This window comes from Lipomyces oligophaga (assembly GCF_038497815.1).
Source record: "Lipomyces oligophaga strain CBS 7107 unplaced genomic scaffold V1516scaffold_1, whole genome shotgun sequence".
NCBI lineage: Eukaryota > Fungi > Ascomycota > Lipomycetes > Lipomycetales > Lipomycetaceae > Lipomyces > [Lipomyces] oligophaga.
Window position 1 is genome coordinate 2281068 of NW_027117785.1, and position 21177 is coordinate 2302244.

The window sequence follows — 21177 nt, forward strand, 5'->3', positions numbered from 1 at the left end:
TAGCATGATTCTGCAAACTATCCTGAACTAATAGAGTTGGACAATCTTTTTGATTTACAATACATATTTGATTGCACTGTTTGTAGAATTGCAGGTAATTCGGACACGCGGGATTGTTTGAGCCGAATTGCTTCGACTTCCGTCGCAACCCGGGATCAGCCATGTCATTCAATTTCGCATTCAAATCCTTCCTCCGCAATCCGACCTTTACGTATACCGCCAAAACAAGCTTGCTCGCATTAACATGGCTGCCTGTGGTTCTCTATACCGCAAACCATGTTGTCTGGCTAGGAGTGATCGAAGGCTCGTCAATGACGTGAGTTTCTAACTTTACTCCTTTCTGTGTGCCAGTCATAGCTGAACAAATACCAACTAGACCGACTTTGAACCCCGAGTCGAACGGTTTTATTCGCGACGTCGCTCTACTCTGGAAGTTTGGCGCGAAAAACTACAACTCCTACCAACGTGGGGAAGTTGTAGTCTTGACGTAAGCTGGAGATATTCTGTGTCTACTTTGAGCTTGGCTGTCTTATTTACGCTAATTTAGAAACCCACGAGATCCAACTGCAGCAGTCGTTAAACGCATAATTGCGTTCGAGGGCGAAACCGTGAAAACCAGATTTCCCTATCCCGAATCGACTTGCGTTGTTCCGAAATGTCATTTTTGGGTCGAAGGCGATAACATTCATTCTATCGACAGTAATACTTATGGTCCAGTAAGTTCGCATATTCGGTCTGATTTCTTGATTTGCTTTATATAATCAAGCTTTGAATAAATCTAGTCTGATTAACAAACGAAACAGATTCCCTGCGGATTAATTCAAGCTCGAGTTACCAGAATCGTGTTCCCGTTTTCGAGATTCGCTCACGTCCCCTTAACTGGCGGCCGAGACCCCAAACTGGCAGTCTTGGATCTCGCACACAAACCAATATGACCAAGTATTATGCTTAAAAATCCTGGGCAAAATTCGACATCGGCAAACATGTTACAGAGTATTATTAATTACGGCCTGGTGCTTTTCGGTCGGACGACTTCGATCCGGATCGATATTAAATCGTATTTTGGAAACTGAATAGATACTGAGAAGTTGTTCAGCCCAATAGTCGACAACTAAGAAAATGATAACTTGAAATTTCGACACGTGAATTAGCGGGCCGCGGAATATGCACCGTCGTAGACCTAGTTTCCGCCGAAATACGATAAAAAGTTACCATGTGAAATCACCTAATGTTTTCCACCAAGTTAATAAATGCAATCTACCGCTTGCGACATGTTTTTAACTATTTAACCCTTTCTGTAGACTCTATCTACGTATACTAATAATCGCTTTATGTACCCAAACAAAGTTCAGTTCCCACTAGGCTAAAGTACAGTTAGTAGCTGCATACTGCTTCAGACCTCGCGCAAATATAAAGTTGCGATAAGCCTTAATTAAGATGTGCTGTTCAATCTCACGCTTTTGGAACTACTACGAGATCTTTTGATGATTCTTTGCCGATTGACCTATACAGTCTCTTGCTTGTCGTTGTAGACCGCAGCAATTGAAGTGATAAGTGGAAAATTTCTAGTCGAAAAATGGCTTATCTTTTTAGTCATAGATAAGGTGAATTTTCTCGTGCAGTCCGGAATGTCATGTTTAGGACCATCAGATGAATATCGTCCGACCCGAATCCCACGCCAATCCAGGGCAGACGTGTACTGTACACATGATGACCACAAAGCCAAACTGCTTTCAAATTGGGATCCTTACGAATCAGTTCTTCAATCAAGCAGTGGCTGTCTTTGTTTTGCGCTTGCGGGGTTCTAGGTAGGTCTTGTTTTGTGCTCTCTGGCCTTCTAGTACACATAGGACGCCTTGCAATTCATTTTTGTTTTTGTTTTTGTTTTTGTTTTTTTCTTGTTTCTTTGTTTTTTTCTGTTTTTCTTTTTTAATTAAAATTTTGAGTGAATGCATGGAATTGTCGTTGATAAGTATGGGTTATTTTTTTTTTTGCACAAATCTTTGATCTACATGCTCGTCGGATTTTAACTTGGATTCAGATTAACCAGTCAAATTTTGTATCACTGTACTTTTCCATTGTTCTGGTAGCGGACGGATGAGATTTATATAGATTGATTTCCACCATTGTAATTCCACGTTGTGTAGATTCAATTGAGTTACAGCTGGATCGAACAAATAGTACGATTTTGCAGACAAGCATATGTGAATTTCGCTAGATGCGACCGGCATAGCCACTGTTGAATCTAGACATCGATCAAGAATCGGATTGGATACGGTATAAAGCTCAGATTCTGATATTACAGTTCTGAAAGTCATGCATTTGCTCTGATTTTGAAATCTTGAGAGTATTTCCAGTCTTATCGTATGACTATATAGTCTCTAACTCTAACGGAGCGCCAACTCGGGAACTCGTCATCGCTGTCTTAAATTGTTTCTGCCGTAGCTGTAAATTTAATCCTAGATCGTCCTTTCTTTCTCCGAAAATTCCGTAACTGAGTTTGCTCATTCTATATCGCTTATTCATCCTTGCCCTCATCGTCTCGCTTGATGTTTTTATCTCTCAGCCGCGTGGTTTCTCATTGTCGGCCAAGGTATTTATTTATTTTCTAAAATTTGGTCCACAAAATTTTGTAAGGACAGTCAATTGCATACGCTAAATATTTGAAATTAGAATTTCAAAGAATCCAGCTTCGCAAATTAGGTTTCTGTCTGGTTCCATTTGCTCGTTCATAGCAGGTAGACTCTTCGGCGTATTCAGACCCGCATCCTGCGAAAACCCTTCTACATTTATCCGAAAGTTAATAGATCTACCCAGCAGTCAAATTTTCCACTTGTGAGGAGATATGAGTGATTAGTTGTCTACTGTTCTACGTTATCAAGATCTTCATCTAGTCAAGGATTACTTTGGTGTCTTGTTTCTGTTGCTATTTCGCTACGTAAGTATTTGGCCATCGTCATGTCTATCAGTATACATAGAAAGGACGTGATGGTATGTTTACAAGAAAGACCGATACCAGAACTGAAATCACAAAGGTATTTATCAAATTCATATATAATTGGTATTGGTGGTTTATTTTGATTATCAAGTGTGAGACTTATATTACCGAAATGTGCGTTTTTTTTTAGCTCTGGACAGTTAGCGCGAAACTAGACTTTCGGTCATGTCAAATTGAAAGCTGGTTCTTGATCGGTTGACCCTGGAAACTGATCAATTGAATAAGTCTTTCACACTTTTATATTTTTTATTGCATAGCAATGATTTCAAGATATCGATTTATCTGATGTAGTCGTTGAATAGTCGGTAGGCTGACGCGACTGGTCCACTAGATAGCGTATCCCTATGCTTCTTGTGCAGTTCGGCCTTTTTATTCTATTGATATTATCGTTTTTCAATCATTTCTTATAAAATGATTTATGGTATGATTTGAGTTTGAAGATACGTCGTTTATAACTAGATACTGTGCCGATATTTGCTGAGCTCTTGCTAGCAGGCTGTGTGAGAAAGGTCGGTCTATTCATAGATTTGTTGAATTTTAAATTTCAATTCACAGGTATCTCTCGTATTCGTATATTTGATTATTTATGAATTAATGCTGTCTGGTTGATCAAATATCAATACTGCAGACTACAATTAGCTGCAGAGACTACGCCATCAGGCAATGCGTGAGCGAATCAAACCATCTCAATTCGACATTAATTCCAAGGAATAATTTATTGAACTATCTGGCTCCTAGGGCTCTTAAGTCACTTCCTTCTGACTGCTTACGTTGACAAAGATCAAGTTCGAGCAACCGTCGACGATCTGTCTTTCACTTGCTCTATTGGCACGCGTCGACTGGAGTGAGAGTTAGGACGTTGCGTGAAAGCTTACTTGACGATTTAGATAATTGAACGATGACCGCGATTAATGTGAAATGGATTATTTAAAACGTGAAATTAGGCTGGAGGCAAGCGATGAAAGATCTGCTCTGATTCAATGTTTGCTGTGATTTGACTCTCGCTGAATAAACTACCGAACGATGATCATACATGGACCACGAAACACTGTGCCAAACCAAAGCTAGTTAAAAGTTGTCTTTTGAATCGATGTTTGTCGATCCTCTGTTGTGTTGATAGATTGCTGTCTTGCTGTGCTGGCTGACCTGCTTGTGCTGACTGACTAGACATATTAGATCTACAGACTGTAACGACAGTACCAAATGTTGGGCTTATATTTTCTATACATATTATCCAGATTATACAGATTATACAGATTTCTATACCGATCAAAGAGAAAATAAAGGTCATGCAGATAAGATAGACTGTCCACTTTTCTCTGGCTGACGAAATTTGCTTCTGCCCTTAAGGAAAGGACAATACCAATCCGCTCATCACTAATTTTATTTTCTGCACTAGAACACAAGCAAAATATATGAAGCAGAAGACATATTTCATCTACTGGATACTGAATCTCGTGAGGTGAATGTTGACATGCCCTCAAAGTTACAATGGCAGCTTTCATAGTCGCCGAGCCACGTGTATCTGTGTCAAACAATCTGACTGTACCGGTTTATTTTACCTTCTCACATGGTTTTTTAGAATAAACTGCCCAGATCAGCCTGTGATGGCGTATTACCTCTTTCGACCGAACGGCGAACATGCTTGCATCTGGATTTTAGTAGTAATTTTAGTAGTATAATGTGAATCCAAGGCTGTTTTGCGAGCCGTAAAATATCCTGTTTGCGGTATGAGATCTTCTACAATTGCTATGTATTTGAGTTAAAGCGTAGTTTAAATTTCCGTCACGTAAAAAGGAGCTCTGAGTGCTTCTCGACAATATTCGTGCAGATCAAAAGGAGTAGTTTCGCGAACTTGTCACTGGGACCAAGATTCTTCGGAACGCCCACTGAGACATTCAAGACATTGCAAGTGCATATCACCAATGCAACCGCCACTAAGACATGAAATGCACGAGAGCACATAAAAAAAAAAACAAAAATCTCCAATCTCGTTCAAATCCCGTTACATTAACTGAAAACACGATTTTGTGCAACCGTGGCAAAAAAAAATAGAAAGTACCCGACTGTACCTCGGTCGAACTTCGATGTTGAACCGGAACAGCCAGCCGTGAGAAGGCTCAACGTAGGGCTGGGAGCGGGGGAATGGGTGGGCAGGATCAGAAGATAGCCAGATAGTTGCATTAAAAGGACTGCTGAAACAAAAAGCGGAGAAAGCAGGCGAAAAACATTGGAGCTCTTAGTTCTGCGTGCGTCATCATTTCTTGAATACTTTGGATTAACAAAAATTCCGGATAATAGATTCGTAGATTTTGTTTGTCTAGAGACCTTGACTATGTTGTTAACAGAGAGGAGAGAACCATGCAAACCCAAGGCGTAATCTAGTGGAGAGTAGACAATACGGTCATGTTTTTAACTCAGAGCCCGATCAAAAAGTGGGCACTACTCTTAGCTAAACATATAATATCTGTAACAAGAAAAACGTTGAAGTAGCAAGGCTCCAACCGAGTTCAGCGCCAATCGACTGCCGGTCGACGGACGGACAATCCGGAGACAAACAGGTACATGCACACTTGGGCCGAGATACCGGTTGTGTACTGTTTTGAAACAGTAGATCTGCTGTGGGCTCATCAGACTGTGGCAGCACGAGCGACCTGTACTCAGACTAGGCCTAGCAAGGCCAACTGGCCATGCTAAATGGTTCTGCTGCAAAACGCTCTGCTGCATGCACTAACCTCGACGCCGCCTGTGGGGCGAGAAGGGAAAGGGAGAGAATCTTTCCAGGCTGGAAACAACTTGGTTGCCAGCAATTAGTGTCGCAAATATGCATACTAAATTTACGTACGATTGGACTGTCTATGACTGTAGCGAAAGTATGCTGATATTGTCACGACTTCAGACCGCGCTTACTGCAGTTTGTAATGGCTCATGGCTCGTGGCTCGTATCGGGGTGAATGTGGAATAGCCGCAATACGAGCAGCAAGCTAATCTGACGTACGGTAAACAAGATCGTGATTAATGTCACACTGATCATGAATTGTAGTAAGTTCCTTCATTCCATCAAGCTAGTCATAAGCATCTTCAATATGTTCATGATCGGCATCGTCACCACGTCCGGCAACACCAATGCAATTACTACAATTTTTACACTCGACTCACTCCATGGATTCTGCTCAGCTACTTTCGCACTGCAACTGAAAGTTCGAATTCGATAGCTCGTCTCAAATCAAGAAATTCTTAAGTTTGTGTTAAAAATCAATTTTGTCGAATCTACGTATCAAAAAAAGAAATCTTCCTTTTCGTCGCACGACCCTTCTCGAAATTTCACTTGCCCAGAGTATGCCTTCAGTCCGTTCCATTGTTGATTGTCCTCTCAATTCTACGCCTATTCCATTGCAAATTCATCTAGGTTGAATTACAACATTCGACTGCCATCCACCTCTTTCTGTTATTACTCGTTTCCAACCTTGTTGAAACCTCGTGCTCGCGGTTTGCTCCCTAGCGATTTCCTGCAATCAATTCTGATTCTCGCGCGCAACTACTTGCAATCGGTCGACATCTATATGGTATTCTCTGGTCAGACTTACCGGTCTGTGTTTACCAAAACAGTTAAAGCGCCGTATGCATCGTCAACATAGTCTTACTCACTCGAAAGCCCAATTATTCGATCGCAGCCAGCTACATCAACTAATCAAATAAATATATTATACCCACTAGAAAAAGAATAGACTATAGACAACCGGAAATCAAAACCTCGGCTCCTCTCAAATCCCTATAAACTGACCCCCCTTCAACTCGGAGAATCTCATTCAGTCACTACAAATAAGCGCCCCGAAATCCAGACCGTTCCCAACCGTGCTTTCCCATTCCTATCGCCTTAAACAAACTCATTTAAATCAATCCAAACAAAATAAAATAAAATAAATCTTCTGGCGCTAAACTCGTTCCCACGATGAAGATAAATCTTGCGCCGTAGACTCAGTCTCGGAAAGGTAAGGCGACCCGCTGACTCCACTCGAAAACGGCGAATCAGGCACGACCTCGGTATCATGCGCTTCTCCATGGTCTCCTTGTCCCGCTTCTTGACTCCCTTGCTCATACAGCTTGCTGCTATCCCCTCCCATCGAGTCGTCAAGATTCATACTACGATAGTAACTGGATCCACTTTCCAAAATAGTACCCGTCTTCGTCAGCCCAAGAACCCACTCGACTGCAACTTCCGGAAGAATGCCGCCTAAAACATAGTACAGAAAACTGCCTTGCCCCACAAACTGCATTCGGCAAAGAGCGCTGCGACTATCGGACGTGAGTGCATCGAAAATCGCGTCATTTAGATCTGAAATTGGACTGCCCCGCGTTGTAGAGAACGAAGACGAAGTACGCGCTGTGACTGAAACAATCGAGGACGCGGTTCCGCTCAACGCACGAACTGCAGAGCTATAAGCTCGTCCGTACACATTACGAATATTTTCTGGCCAGGACAAAAGATCAGCACGAATACTGTTAGTCACGGATCGTGATGTTGCTGTCGTAGCAGGCGAATAAGAACGCACATGCGACGGCGTAGTAGCTCCTCGGCCACCTTCCGGCATCATAAATGGCGATGCAGGAGCAGACATGTATGTAGAAGGTGTAGGAACAGACATTTCAAATGATCCTAATCTCATATGAATAAAAGGAACGCCTTGCGGTGCAAGCTCGCGCTGCATGCAAAGTGCGAAAGATGACAACGCCGTAGCTGTCACGCATTCAGGCGCATGGAATGGCGGACACAGAGACGAGATAATCGACGGTGTCAGCATAATGAATCGAGCATTATGTCGGCGAACTAAAGGAATGAATCCTTGCGATAAAAGTGCTACCGATCCCACTACCTTGGTATACAAAATATCGGACCAGTCATACGCATTAATAGACTCCACGGGGCCGGCGGGATAATACAGATCTGGCAGAATTATTACTCCGGCAAGATGCTGCTGTCGATCAATTAAATCAGCGAACTTGTTGACAACAGTGCTGCGATCAATCGCCTATGAACAGTTAGCTGTCTATTATAGTTAGCCCACACGAATACTACTGACATCAGGACCAGGTAAGATCAGAGGTCGAATGTCCGGGCTATCTTCCTTCAATACGAGATGCTCTTCACCAGGCTGAACGGTCATGAATACAATAAATCCACGTCGTTCAAGATCGGCCGCAATGTATTTCGCAAGTGGTTCCCGGGGAGATGACGCCAGAACTATCATCGCTGTCAGCTAACCATTACAAGCCAACAATCAGCATCAATACATACCAATGGCCTCAATCCTAGCACCATTATTAGCTCTACGAGCTCCCGCATGTCGCTTCCTTCTCTTCGCTTGTACGCTTTTGCGAGAATAGTAGACATAACTAGCAGCAGAAGGGGTTATAACACCTAACACGATAGCTCCGAACAGGACTTTGTGCTGAGTGATCCAGGCGGCAGTCCTGGTCCAAACACCTTGAGATACAGCCGGAGGCGGGGCCATAGATTCTGGAACAGCCTGAGAATGCATCACCTTGCTAAGATTAATTGTATTTGGAAGGTGCTCGAGTCCGTGTGCAATCTGGTCCTTCTGCTGCATGATCCAGTCGACTGTTGACTGGATCGTCGGATTCTCTGCAACGTCCAATGAAACTCTCTTGAGTAGATCGGTTGTATAGATGTTGAAATTATAGACCGTGTCCATTATATAGGACACTGGGTCCGGCGGAGGAGTCATTGTCATGGCGGTAACAGAGTGTCTATCAGTAGAATATTACGTATCAAGTAGTCCAAAGGAGAGATGAGATCGAGATCGGAAATGACGATAAAACGGATCTAGAAACTTCCGAATAGTCTGCAAACTCAAACTATTTCGCGATAATGCTAGTTTTTTAATAGAAAAGAAATAGTCTCTGGAATATGGGTGTGGAAACTGAATGAATACTGGATGAGGAGTGATACAAAGCAAGCTGCTGTACACGAGAGTAGCGAGAACGCGTTAATATGTCATCAATCGGGACTTGGTCAGGCTATTCGCTAAGGTTACAGTGAAGAGAGTTTAGAGTTCATACACATCCCTTATTTATTGTAAAATATCATCATTGCAAGCAATAATCTGCGTGGCCGTTGACTGCAAGCAGAACCTTAATTCTTCTGTGTGTTATCATTGGGAGTTTACTTGATCGTGACTTTCTAACACGTGACTGAAACTCACGTGCATTGGGAGAGCTCCTGTTTTCATGAGGGCAGACCTGATACCAGAATGTCCAAGTTTTGATTGTTATTATACTCATCTGCAGCATAATTCGATAAATATAAATGCTATGTGAATCTTTTCAGATGTAATGAGGGTTTCAGACTATTCCGTGCGTTTTAATGGCTCGACACAGGCTTATAATATTCAGATACTTCTCGAGACTAAATTTCCTTGTTTTGCTGTATGAGAACCTTCATTCTCTCGAAAAGGCTAAAGAATTTGAGATCTCATCTACACATTCTGACTTTTAGTTGGTGTCGGAGTCTAGATTTACACCACATTCAAAGTATTAACTGGCCGGAAAGCCGACGTTGCATTGTCTCCGAGCAGGATGGGTCTGCAGCCTGTAGTTCTGTTTGTCTCCTGTCTAATTGGTCCAGGTAGTCGTCCAGACATAGATTATTATCGAATAACTTGAGTGCATTTTCCGAGTCTTCAGGTATCGATAACTATGTGTTTACTTCGCAGAATATTTATACCGGATTGTGAGTTATTCATGGCTAGTCAGTTCGAACGCCGTATGAGCTCTGTCGCACAGCGAATGATCAAAGGATTTTAATTCACTAGAATTGAGTCCTGACATATGAATCTCATGCGCATTGGTCAATTAATATCTGAAATGCTATAGTGTACAATCGGATTGATAGATGTTGATGCAGCCACGCCAAATGCGCCGGTAGATCCCTTACATTAACTCGCGCGAAACTATTGCAGAAGTTCTTGGTTCAAGCACAAGGGCAAAATATATACTGGTCGGAAGAAGTGCAGAATGGATTTTGAGCGATAATCTGATTGATTTGGAATTTCAAATATGTACAGAAACTCCTAATTCAATGCTGGTTTAAAATCCGATGAATTTCAATGCCACACTACCATCGCCATTGTTCAATTCAGCGAAATTGTTGGTTTAGTGCATGACTTAATTATTTCACTTTTTGTCTTGAGTCAGGGCCAGCAATTGACTAAAATTGCAATTTCATTGGAAATATGGGAATATTTTGTCAGGCCGCTCCTCTCACCGTTAATATGCTGATATCTTCAACCCAGTCAGCTCCGTTTCCACTATTCACCTTCCGGACTCAACAGTGGACTTAGCCTTGATGCTAACGAACTTTTGTCATTCTTTGAGAGGAAATTTATGTCGTCTAATCTGATTTTGTCAGAGACTGTAGATACCGACTTCAATGGTTTCTGCGAGCCAGCATGAGATGATGATTGACTGACAGATCTGAAGCGAAGTTTCATGAGGACATCTTGAATACCTGACGTTGGATTGAGCGAGTTGGACTATAGAAGGCTGATTTTCAGTCTAGTTTAATGGGAATCAGCAGACTTGCAATTGCACAAAGAGCGCTTTTGATACTTGAAATATCATCGCTCGGATTCGTACAATGTTTGAATGCCAGTCTGTCCCGATTACAGGTAGTACGCTGAAAGAGAAGCGGATTAGAGCTTGGTACCATTGATTTTCAATTGGGCAGAGCTTGTGCTGTTGATTGGCAAGTCTAGCTGTAGATCCGACAGTTTTTCAACAAACTCGCTATGACCATGCTGAAAGAGTTTTGGTCCGGAAATGCATCTATCCAACGAGATCGCATCCCTGCTTAGTTATAGCGGACTAAAATGGAAAGTTTTTATTGCTTCACAGTATTAGAGACGAATGAAGAACAGATTGAGATCATTATGCTGGTTTTTCCAACCTGGAGTTGGAAACGGCGCAGTACGGAATTACGAAATGTTGCAACTAAACAGACAAGCCAGATAGTAGTGGATTTCCATCTAGATTTAACAAACAATGGAAATTCAAGCTTTTATATGAAAATGCAGGGTTTTGTAAACCTGATGAAAGAGAAAGTGAGGGTGGAGTACATTTGCAAATCGAAAAGTACAAATAATGCCGTCATTCTACCATCATTGTACATGTACCACGCACTCGGCAACGATATGAACAGAAATACGTTCTCTTAAAAATAGTAAGTCTAAGTCAGTACTGCCAGTGTAACATTTCGCTAATGTATATTAGTTATTAACAAGTAAAAGACCAGGTCGCGAAAGTGGAGAAGTCAGAGCAAGGTTGGCCGGATTCAGCAGTGCTGTCCGGATATAATGTGGATGTATTATCTGCGCGAGGCGCTGATAAATTTTAGCCATCCGTATCGGGCTGCGGTATTGATTGGTTTAGATTCAAATTTTGGCGCGAACTCTGAGCGGCATTATACTGTGGTATGGCGCCCTGGAGCTAGGCAACGTTTACCAGTGGTATCTATCTGGCAGAGGTATTATCTATCAATCTGTCGATTCGGAGCGTATATCCGCACGAAGAGTATTTTTAAACGAATATGAATGCATGGTGACGAAAATAAGCACGTTTCTGAAAGTCTATGGCTCGACGCACGCGTTAATCACAATTCTGCGGTGTTTAAAATTGACATTTACCGAACATTTTTCCAGATTTTTCAGTATATGATAATTAAACATGTGTTCAAGCATTGGTACGAAACTCTAGACAAAAGTTCACGCATCTGGAAAGAAGAAAATGCTCGCTCGCTAATGGTTACAATATCCGTTTTCGCAGCCGTTTGGGAAACTTTGTCACGGAAGCTACATCCGTTCTGACCTGATAGTCAATTGTTAGCGACTTTAATATTACACTTTCTCAGAGTTGAGCTTGATAGTTGTTGGTAGGTATCAATCATAAAATGAGAAAATGCTAATAATTGGATGTTTTATTTCTTACAGTAAGCTGATGGAATGAGGGCAGGTACAGCCAGATGAGTTTAGTTCGCCCGGTATCAAGCGGACAGGAAAATCAACGTCTGATTCAAGAGTCCAAGAAACTTAACTATGATTGTCGTACGGAGAAAAGTATGCGGATCGTATACCCGGCGTTACATGCCCTGCAGAATGTCTATTGGAAAATTACGTCAACAGTTTCAAAATCGAACAGCCACAGATGTACTCTTACATGCAATTAGGATGGGAAAGAGCAGCTCCGGTTTTTAACTTTGAGGAGTTCAAAAGCGAACGTCGTCGAAGTATTCTGTAGCCATCTTTTGGATGGCGAACCAAAGCGATCCAAGTCAGGGTCGTCTATAGGGTTATTACGAGTCCTGGAAACTACAAAGATGTTTAAGCCTAGGCGCTCTGATTGGACTTGGATAACTTCTGACCGGAGGCTATGAAATACTGAACTGCTTTGATTGTTAATCGTAGAGAACAGAGTAGTCGCCTATTTGAATAGTATTGAGTTTTCGCGGATTTCGCTCATGGCTCAAAAGGTAGGTGATCGATCAAAATTCAGATCCAGGATAATACGCAAATATCATAAATTAGTTGCATTTTAACTTTCCGATTCAATCAAAAAATTTAGTAATTTTATTCACCCTCTTTTATTGTGTGGTTACCATTTGCCAGCTAACCGTCGAGTCTGCAAGTCACGCAGAGCATTACGGCCACTGAAAAACGCAAGAGGAGCAAGAACACTGGCTTGACCAATCAAACTGAATATTGTCGAACCAATGTAATATTTCACAAATATTAGTTCGATAATGACGATAACAGCCAGGAATTGGAGCGAGCTAAATGAAGATAATGATAGGGGAGAAACACCAATGAATGACCACTAATCAGTTAGTTCCAGGGTAGTTAAGACAATAGAAAGAAAAGATGAATAAAACATACCAAACCGAAAAGCAAGATGATCAGAGAGGCAATAGCAGCACTGACAAGCAAAGTGATGCTCCTTGGAGCAAATGTCGGATCCGGCTTGAACTGGTGAATGATCTCTGGCTTGGCTCCGAACCGACTCGGACTGGACACAGATTCCTCAGGATACTGAGGGATCACTGTTGCGATCTCTACCAATAATGGCTTCTCATCGCCAAACGAGGCAACCACGAGTTTAAGGACAAGCGGTTTTGAGGGACCAAGTAGGGCAGACGGGATCAGTTTATAATCCTAGAAATGTAAGTCAATATGAAGATGCACAATTAGATAAATATCCAGGTATAGCTACAAGCTGCATACAATTTCAAGACGGCTACGACCTCCATCGCGGACATCAGCCGGAAAAGCAGTTTCAAGACCAGACGCGGGATCATACAGAATTGCGTAGACTTGATGTGGTTTCGCGACGGTTTCTTCTGATTCACTGTTCACTAGAAATCGAAGCCGGATCGCAGCAGTTTGCGGCAAAACTAGTGGCTCGGTATTCACATCATCAATAGAGAATCTGGAAGTGTTAGAATCAAGCTTGAGGCCAATAAATACTCTATTCACAAGAAAAACCCACGATCGCGTTTCTAAGGTGCTTGATTTCTGAGTAATCGCGATGGATCCCTCGGAAAAAGACCACGCAGCCACAACAGCAGTCCACAGAAACACAGCTGCAACCGCCCTTAAACTGAGATTCATAGTATCGTCAATTGAGTCCGAAAACTTATTATTTCAATATCAATTGGATCCTATAATCGAATTATTCAGTTAAATATACTAACATCAGTTCATACCACTTAAAGGATGGAACACGTAACAGTCAGGTCACGTGAGATATTGTTAGTTCTGTAACGTACGCAATGTAAGACTGAAAGTTACGCATGCAAATACCCCGGGGAAAGCAATATGATCCGATAGAAAGGTGAGACTGTTGTCAGCGAACTAGTTTTGCACCAATATTTAATTTCACTCGTATTATTGGAGAAGTTTTATTATGTCAGTCATGTCAGTAAGTTTTTTATGAGTTGTTTTTTGTGCGGTCTTCTGCGCTACCTTGGACGTGATCACTGACTCGACAGATTGGTCGTTTGTTTCATTTCTCAGTTGACCTCGTTCTCGTTTCCGCAGTTCTTGCGGGTGTTAAGCGATCGACGGGCATAACGTGAGTATTATTACAGATGCTTGGACCGGGGCGGATAGTTAACAGTTAATTAGGTTCAAATCAGAAGCGATCGAAAATTCCGACGTGCGAACGGCAGTGACGAAATATCTCGATGTCGGCGAGTGGGTTTTAGACGCGAGTGTAGTGTTTATGAACAATTCTCCTTATTTTATTCACAAGAAGTGAGTTAGCGTTACCTGGTGATGGGGATCTGCCTGTGGTTCCAGCATACATTTTTTCATCGTCTTTTATTCTTAGTATTATACACCACTGTTTACTTCATCTGCCATTTGCCTCTCATAATCGTGTCACCCATTAACATTCCCCCACTTCGTTTATCTCATTCTCTACTTGCTTTTGACTTTATATCAATGATCATGGTTCAGAAATCACCATTATATAGTTCATTTCCACGTTAGCAAGTCACAGTGTCTTTTACGTGTATAGGTCATTCAACTCGCTAGATCAGAATATCAATAGCGCGGGGATATGACTTGTGTGTGCTGTTTGTGTGTGCTTGTGTGCTCCGTATTTAAATACACTTATGTTTAAGTTCTTCGCTGCTAGCTGTGGCTAAGGGGTGCGATGTGCAAATTGTGCTTCAAATTGCCATGTGGATGAGATAACTGCGGGGTTATCCGAGTTTCGCATGGAAGTTTTATGTCGGTAAATGTCTGGTTTTGTAGTTCATGTAATCCATTTGTGTGATTTTGTCTAAGAGATTGTGTGAAATCTTTAGAAATTTGTGAAATCTGGGGCATTCTAGCGGATATCGTGGGATAATCAACCTTCACGTGGGCATATTAGTCCCAAGAGCCTAAATTCCCCACGCAAGCTCCAGTCACGAATGGAATTAATTTGCATATAGATTTTTCTGCTGGCGAGTGGTTATTTGGCGGATGGAATATTATAAAGACATAAATAAAGGACGGTAGAACTGAAAAGCACAATGATCTGGCTGATATCCATTCTTGTCTGCTCTGTGGGAGCTGAGCTACAGTCTATTCGGAACCAGAACATTGAACAAAATTCAATATCCTCAAGGATATCCCCGCAAACATTGGTTCTATTTCTATTTACGCTCTTACTATCTGCAATAATGGGAGCCTTTTTGTTCTCAGTCACACGCGTATTTACTGTTAAAGACCTGCCAAGTTGGTTCGACTGGAAACACAACCCGAGATCAGAGCAAGATATAAAGAGATATCAAATGGCTGGCGGAATCATTAACACAGGCAATACCTGTTACATGAATTCTATTATGCAAGTGAGTGTTTCTGATACGGGAATCAACCGAAGGATTTTAATTAACTGACCAAATTTTTTTAGTCTCTGGCTTCGCTGTCGGATACGTTCGACTCGCTGACGGTATCTGATGATCCGCTCGAACACGGAAGGCTGAAAGTGAATAAGGAACTGCGAGCCTTGTTTGACCAGCTGAATACGCTTTTGCCATATAGACATACGCACAATTGCTCTGGCGTGTTGTCAGCAGTTGGCCCGCGCCGATGGATACCCAATACGGAACAACAAGACGCGCACGAATTTTTACTGGTGCTGTTTGAAGCGCTGCGAGCCGAACGCAACAAGGCGCTAATGCGAAAATCTAAGCTTGCGACGACGATGACGATCTCGTTGCAGAAACTGGCGTATGCATTCAAAAATAAAGTGTCGCAGTCCCAGCTGCGGATCAAGCTGAGCGAGGAGCTCAAGCAGTTTACTGGATACGGTCTTTTGCCATTCGAAGGGCTGATGGCAAGTCGGATCCGGTGCGATGTGTGTGAAGAGGGCCGTTTCTTAACACAACAGGTATTTTCGTCGATTGAGCTCGTCTTCCCGTCGTCTTCAGTTAGTTATGATGTTTATACCGAGAAAAGTATTTCGCTGATGGCGATGTTACGATCACATACAGACCCCGAGCCGCTGCAAGGAGTGCACTGCCAACGATGTACGCTTAATGAATACTTGAAGCATACAACAGAGATGATTGAGACCTGTCTGCAGACGCAAGATCCAAACTCGCGGACAGACACCCAGCTCAGTCTTCTTGAGAACCGAAGAGACAAGCTATTCGCCGCGTTAGCGCGTACTTCAATTTTGGATTCCGAGTTTGATCGGATCAAGCCATCAGACTACGTTTCGACGACTAAGACAAAGCAAGTCGCAGTTGGTCGCGCACCCCGAGTGCTAGTGATCCATGTTAACAGATTAGTCTACGACGCGCGGTCTTATAATACGGACAAATGCTTCACACAAGTGAAGTTTCCAGAATACTTCTCGCTAGACGAATTCATGTCTCCACTGAATCCTTCGCGAGAAGATTCTCGAAGGTCTCGCTCTTCATTAGCTTCCTCCTCCTCCTCTTACTCTTCCTCGACGGCATCCTTGTCTTCTACGCCGTCGTCATCAGCCTCAGTGATGTCATTCGAAATGAAGGACGAAACAGAGTATGAATTGTCCAGCGTCGTCGTTCATTACGGACGGCACGACAGTTCAGGGCACTACCTATGCTATCGACGATTACATGGAGGTGGGTGGATCCGGGCGTCTGATCAAGACGTTCGGCAAGCGTCGCGGGAGGAGGTGTTCGCAGAATCCGGTGCTGTGATATTATTTTATCGGCGATGTGAGGTAGACCACCCTCGAACAAGATCTGAAAAAGAGAAAGAGAAAGAGAAAGAGAAGGAGGCCAGCATAGAGGTTGTCACTCAGGAAAAATTCTCGTTTACAGCGCAATGCGAGGCCGTAAATATTCTTGGAACGGGAGAAACTAGTGTGACTGATAGACCTGAATCGTTGGCTACTAATATTACGCTACCTTGTGTCGTGCCGCTGCGAGAGCCAATGAAGGCGTCAGCGACGAAAATGCCTATTGTTGGTGTCCCGATCGCAACAGTCTAGATTGTATGAGTATGGAAATGAGACATGCATGATTATGTGATGAGTATATGTATAATATGTAATATACAACAGATTGATCAATCCACCACTAGACAATGGCTCAGTTTCCAATGATCTTGTTCGTGATCTTCGAAATAATATGTAACGCAACGACACTTAGAATAAATCCGATGCTCAAGACCATGACGACCATAGGATCCACAATCAAGCCCGCTGCTTCATCTGTATACAGCTTCAACATCGTCGACGATGACCCGCCGGCACCTGCTGCCCGGGTCGAGCTCGGCCGCTGGTTTGCGACCGCTTGTTGGTGCTGTTGTGTTGCGCGTCGGCTGGCGTTGCGCTGCGCGTTAGCATTGTTCGAAGAGTGAGAGTTCGGATGAAAATTTAGATTGCGCTTACCGAACAGCACTTCGGGGACCACCTGGTGCGGGAGCAGGAGCAGACTGATTTGTTAGTTGAATACTCCTGTCTCTATGTCTCTATATGTAATATATTCCTGAAAGCTCACCATTCTGACAAACAATCAAATTATTCTCAATTAAATTCAATAGATGAAATCCAATACTATTATACTATAAAGCAATATCGATCTCACAATTAATATTACTATTATATTATAAATATAATAAAACTAAAGCAAACCGCAAAAACTGTGGACACCTGGACAGTGGATCCAATGCCAATTCAGCTGGAAGATGTTTCCACGAGCTATTATATAATTTATTACGTCATCCATACTCATCTTGCAGTGCTACTAGAGAGTGATAAGGTGAAAACTTTGAGAATCGAGAAATTTAAAGAATGAAATAACTATTAGATGTAGTATCAGTGGCTTATTCCTAATAAAATGCTATTGATGACTTCTCTGAAACCTTTAAATGTAGATTGTACGATATTCGACAGAATTACAGCTATATTTAACTTGATGATGTGTCAATTCCCCCGTCAGGAAACAAAATCCTTCGCTCTTGGGCAGAATTGATCAACACCAAATTATATCTACAATAAATGCATAATCTACAGCAATCATAGAATCATATTATATATAATTACAATCCCCACATCGCTTCCTCTGCTTTTGATAATCCTAAGACACCCAATGTGAATCAAACAAATACAATTTTTACCACGTCCACGCCTAATAGAACCTGAACTCATTAATATCAATCTCCACGACAATCAAAACTTTAACTTACGTAGAAGGTCGGCTGTGGCTGTAGAGCTGCTTGCTCTTGACAATACGATGAGGAAGTGGGAACTTGAGATTGGGAACAAGAAGCTGCTTAACATACTGGCGCTTAACATCCTCAGTTTTCTCGATCTCAACGACCTTAAGAATGTGAATGCTGCGGAAACGAGCACGGTGACGAGCAGCCATGTCTTGGTAAAGCGCTTCTACAGCAGCAGTACGCGAAAGATCACGGTACTCCTTGTACATGTTGTGAGTTCCTGAGCGAGAATCATAACGAATCCAGATACCAAAGTTCTTGACCTTGCCTGGCTTCTTCTCAGAAACAACCTTCACAGAAACAATCTCACCGGTCGACTTCTTGACCTTTCGGAGCTGCTTCATGAAGTACCAGTATCGAGACTTGGCCACAACCTCATTAGGCGCGAAAATATGCAGACGATAAAGCTTGGGGACGGGATCAACTTCAGTAGGAAGATGGCGGCCAATGACCTAGCTTATTAGTTTCTATGCATCTCAACGCGGGCTTGAGTGGTTATGAGCGCTATTAGATCTTGGGGTCGATTTCTCAATCAATAGTATTTCATTCGGTGATACATGAAAGAGAAATTTTCCACAATTCCAAAAACGAACCCCGCCCATATTTCACTCTGTCCGACTAAACCATATTATCAAATTTAATCCGTACCTCGTATTCAGAAAGACGACCCACTGAATAAACAGTTAGTATTCTGCTCACTCTTATCCAGATACCTCAACCAATTCTTGCCATATAACACAGCTATGAACAAGAAAAGCCGATTCAAATACAAAAGTTACTTACTTGTTAACGTATACTTTCTCTGGTTATTTTATGCAAAAAATAATCAGGATTTCTCAGAACTCAGATATGAATTATTGAAGCTATGTGCACTCCAATAATCTATGCTTTGCTCTTCAATCATTAACTCGCCGCAACAGTCTCACAGAATTCGACACAAGTGCTCCCGTGATGTCGTGACTGCTATTCAAAGCCCTATCTATGTAGCCCTTCCCACGAATCCAGAAACCCTAGAGAAGTATGATGAGTAATAATTCGTACAAAATTATATAATCATTAATATAATCATTATGATAATCTAATCGAATATTGTTAGGTGAAGCTAAATTTACTTTCATATTACGCATTGTACTGTTATTAGACTGAATGACATTAATTAACTACCACATGAAATGGACTCAGCTCACGGAAAGCTGCTTGCGCAGTTCCTCATTTTTGATATCCACAACTTTCAGGAGATCAGGATACCATCGCTCTGCAACATCTCTGTGTGACTTGACTCGGTTCAACAAGGTAGCTTCACCAATATTCTCAAACATTTCATGTTTAAACGTCAACCCGATATCCGTTTTAGCCGCGCGGGAGTCGTCTTTCATTGCTAACACGCTTGTAGGAAGATCCATTTGGCCAAACTTTGCACCATAAGAGACACCTTGGAAGAATGGAACGGAGAAGCGAGGACCGGAACCTGGCGGGGGAGAAATTACTTGATGGGTCGTACTCACGCATACACCCTGAGTGAGAGCTTCTAGCCCTTGTCCAATGGCCACCACTGTATGATTAGATGAGTTGTAGGTAAAGATTCATGTAGTTTACCTAGAGTTCCATCGATTGGTGGACAATCGACCCAAACGCCATCCGAGTTTTGCGCTTGAAGTCCCCTATGACTAGTCACTTGTAAGAGATATGACGTGAGCATGGAATCTTTATGAGGACCAACTGTAACTATCAGTACGTGTGCAAACGAATTTCAACACAGTAGCACCAACCTCCTTGTCCAGTAGCAGCACTGCCTAGCTCTCCCAAATCAGGATATTTAACGACTTTGAGCTTATGTTGCTGATCTGGATCGAAAAATTCATCAAAAGCTGTGGATGGAAGACCGAGCGATTCTGCAACGAGTCGCGTAAAGTTCGTAGAGCTGGATCTGCGTCAGAAGGACACTCACTTGTTATGGATGTATCTTACACAAGACTCATTCGACTGATGTACTCTGTGAATGTTTCACGAAATCCAGGCAAAACTTCATCATTCGGCCATAGATTAGGTCCTCGAAGCCATCTATACCGAGGCTCGTCTTTCCCCGGAGCAGGTAACTCTGTAGCCAAGTCGATCTGTTCCCGCCAATCGATCTGCTCTTTGGTAATTTCGTTTGCAAGTTTGCTGTAACCCAAAAAATGAGGAGAGTTTTTCATTTCTATTTTCAGTTTTTCACCTTCAGGTATTTCAAACAGCAATTTTGACTGCCTGATAACCTCCTGAGTCAGTTCGGCAGGTATGCCATAGTTTTTGATGTACAAAAATCCTACATCCAGCAGAGCATGGCGTAGACTCCGTAGAAGCTGCGGTTTGGTTCCTGGATCGTCTGCCAGAGCCAGGTCAATTACTGGGATCTCGGTAAAAGCTACCATTGTGCTCACTCCAAATAGATTGTTATATTTTTGTAGGAATATTTGATGGCATATCGCTCGATCAAACAGTATATATATAAGAGTGGGATATTGCGGGGAAGTAGGCCGCGATAACGCGATATCTCGTGGACCACTTATTATTTGGAGGGCAATTTATTACCGTATTATTTCACATTAATTAAATATTAAATTTCTCTCTTTAGTTTGATAACTTCTTCGGTGAGTTTAACTTACTGAGCTATACTTTTTCTTTCCTCCAACTCACTATTCATCGTGTTCACTCTTCAGCTCTTTAGCTATCCACAGCGTTCTCCATGCTCACTTTACTCGCCCTGTTCACTCACTCAACTGTACATCATACAATCATAACAAAAATAACAAAAATTCAAATTTGAATCTCATTTGGATTAAATCTACTTTTATTTATCTCTATCTCTCAAATCCTCTTTCTGGGTATTACATAATCTCATGAGAGTATCACCCATCCATACGC

At 42.2% G+C, this 21177-nt stretch overlaps 9 protein-coding genes across 9 annotated transcripts; 4 read left to right on the forward strand and 5 right to left on the reverse strand.

Moving 5' to 3' along the window:
* Positions 1-161: 161 nt before the first annotated feature.
* On the forward strand, positions 162-935 carry V1516DRAFT_683645 (peptidase S24/S26A/S26B/S26C; the record flags this gene model as incomplete). Its single annotated transcript, XM_066923519.1, has 4 exons — positions 162-316; positions 377-487; positions 548-716; positions 804-935. The coding sequence occupies 4 exons, from the start codon at positions 162-164 to the stop codon at positions 933-935; spliced, it is 567 nt and encodes a 188-aa protein (XP_066780375.1).
* A 5768-nt stretch (positions 936-6703) lies between these two features.
* Positions 6704-8967, reverse strand: V1516DRAFT_669676 (uncharacterized protein). Its single transcript, XM_066921222.1, has 3 exons — positions 8295-8967; positions 8080-8240; positions 6704-8028 (listed from the first exon to the last, which is right to left on the reverse strand). Exons 1-3 carry the CDS (start codon positions 8749-8751, stop codon positions 6934-6936), a joined length of 1713 nt encoding a protein of 570 aa, XP_066780376.1. The 5' UTR covers positions 8752-8967; the 3' UTR covers positions 6704-6933.
* Positions 8968-12207: 3240 nt separating this feature from the next.
* On the reverse strand, positions 12208-13779 carry V1516DRAFT_669683 (uncharacterized protein). Its single transcript, XM_066921223.1, has 4 exons — positions 13556-13779; positions 13291-13495; positions 12946-13221; positions 12208-12886 (listed from the first exon to the last, which is right to left on the reverse strand). Exons 1-4 carry the CDS (start codon positions 13675-13677, stop codon positions 12665-12667), a joined length of 825 nt encoding a protein of 274 aa, XP_066780377.1. The 5' UTR covers positions 13678-13779; the 3' UTR covers positions 12208-12664.
* Positions 13780-13879: 100 nt separating this feature from the next.
* On the forward strand, positions 13880-15018 carry V1516DRAFT_646355 (uncharacterized protein). The gene is made up of 2 exons (XM_066920188.1): positions 13880-14140; positions 14194-15018. Exon 2 carries the CDS (start codon positions 14344-14346, stop codon positions 14557-14559), a length of 216 nt encoding a protein of 71 aa, XP_066780378.1. The 5' UTR covers positions 13880-14140; positions 14194-14343; the 3' UTR covers positions 14560-15018.
* On the forward strand, positions 13982-14326 carry V1516DRAFT_662263 (uncharacterized protein; the record flags this gene model as incomplete). The annotated part of the gene is made up of 3 exons (XM_066920433.1): positions 13982-13987; positions 14058-14140; positions 14194-14326. The coding sequence occupies 3 exons, from the start codon at positions 13982-13984 to the stop codon at positions 14324-14326; spliced, it is 222 nt and encodes a 73-aa protein (XP_066780379.1).
* V1516DRAFT_669686 (uncharacterized protein) lies at positions 14983-17135 on the forward strand. Its single transcript, XM_066921224.1, has 2 exons — positions 14983-15407; positions 15470-17135. The coding sequence occupies exons 1-2, from the start codon at positions 15090-15092 to the stop codon at positions 17039-17041; spliced, it is 1890 nt and encodes a 629-aa protein (XP_066780380.1). The 5' UTR covers positions 14983-15089; the 3' UTR covers positions 17042-17135.
* Positions 17136-17141: 6 nt separating this feature from the next.
* On the reverse strand, positions 17142-17487 carry V1516DRAFT_618378 (Sec61beta family-domain-containing protein; the record flags this gene model as incomplete). The annotated part of the gene is made up of 2 exons (XM_066919406.1): positions 17142-17373; positions 17444-17487. Coding segments are annotated over 2 exons (276 nt in total), but the record flags the coding sequence as incomplete, so codon positions are not given.
* Positions 17488-18095: 608 nt separating this feature from the next.
* V1516DRAFT_669691 (60S ribosomal protein eL20) lies at positions 18096-19156 on the reverse strand. The gene is made up of 4 exons (XM_066921225.1): positions 19057-19156; positions 18922-18944; positions 18241-18725; positions 18096-18192 (listed from the first exon to the last, which is right to left on the reverse strand). Coding segments are annotated over exons 1-4 (519 nt in total). The 5' UTR covers positions 19058-19156; the 3' UTR covers positions 18096-18182.
* Positions 19157-19402: 246 nt separating this feature from the next.
* Positions 19403-21145, reverse strand: V1516DRAFT_646365 (uncharacterized protein). The gene is made up of 4 exons (XM_066920189.1): positions 20242-21145; positions 20043-20194; positions 19870-19992; positions 19403-19825 (listed from the first exon to the last, which is right to left on the reverse strand). The coding sequence occupies exons 1-4, from the start codon at positions 20682-20684 to the stop codon at positions 19452-19454; spliced, it is 1092 nt and encodes a 363-aa protein (XP_066780383.1). The 5' UTR covers positions 20685-21145; the 3' UTR covers positions 19403-19451.
* Positions 21146-21177: the final 32 nt, after the last annotated feature.

Coding starts and splice junctions, on each gene's coding strand:
- V1516DRAFT_646355 (XM_066920188.1), top strand. CDS start 14,344: ATGGGGATCTGCCTGTGGTTCCAGCATACATTTTTTCATCGTCTTTTA.
- V1516DRAFT_669683 (XM_066921223.1), bottom strand. CDS start 13,677: ATGAATCTCAGTTTAAGGGCGGTTGCAGCTGTGTTTCTGTGGACTGCT. Junction 13,222..13,290: donor GTCGTAGCCGTCTTGAAATT/GTATGCAGCTTG, acceptor TTACATTTCTAG/GATTATAAACTGATCCCGTC. Junction 12,887..12,945: donor TCATCTTGCTTTTCGGTTTG/GTATGTTTTATT, acceptor CTAACTGATTAG/TGGTCATTCATTGGTGTTTC.
- V1516DRAFT_669686 (XM_066921224.1), top strand. CDS start 15,090: ATGATCTGGCTGATATCCATTCTTGTCTGCTCTGTGGGAGCTGAGCTA. Junction 15,408..15,469: donor ACATGAATTCTATTATGCAA/GTGAGTGTTTCT, acceptor AAATTTTTTTAG/TCTCTGGCTTCGCTGTCGGA.
- V1516DRAFT_669676 (XM_066921222.1), bottom strand. CDS start 8,751: ATGACAATGACTCCTCCGCCGGACCCAGTGTCCTATATAATGGACACG. Junction 8,241..8,294: donor TGCTAGGATTGAGGCCATTG/GTATGTATTGAT, acceptor CAGCGATGATAG/TTCTGGCGTCATCTCCCCGG. Junction 8,029..8,079: donor TGATCTTACCTGGTCCTGAT/GTCAGTAGTATT, acceptor AACTGTTCATAG/GCGATTGATCGCAGCACTGT.
- V1516DRAFT_669691 (XM_066921225.1), bottom strand. Junction 18,726..18,921: donor GTCGTCTTTCTGAATACGAG/GTACGGATTAAA, acceptor CTAATAAGCTAG/GTCATTGGCCGCCATCTTCC.
- V1516DRAFT_646365 (XM_066920189.1), bottom strand. CDS start 20,684: ATGGTAGCTTTTACCGAGATCCCAGTAATTGACCTGGCTCTGGCAGAC. Junction 19,993..20,042: donor TGCTGCTACTGGACAAGGAG/GTTGGTGCTACT, acceptor TGATAGTTACAG/TTGGTCCTCATAAAGATTCC. Junction 19,826..19,869: donor ACCAATCGATGGAACTCTAG/GTAAACTACATG, acceptor CTAATCATACAG/TGGTGGCCATTGGACAAGGG.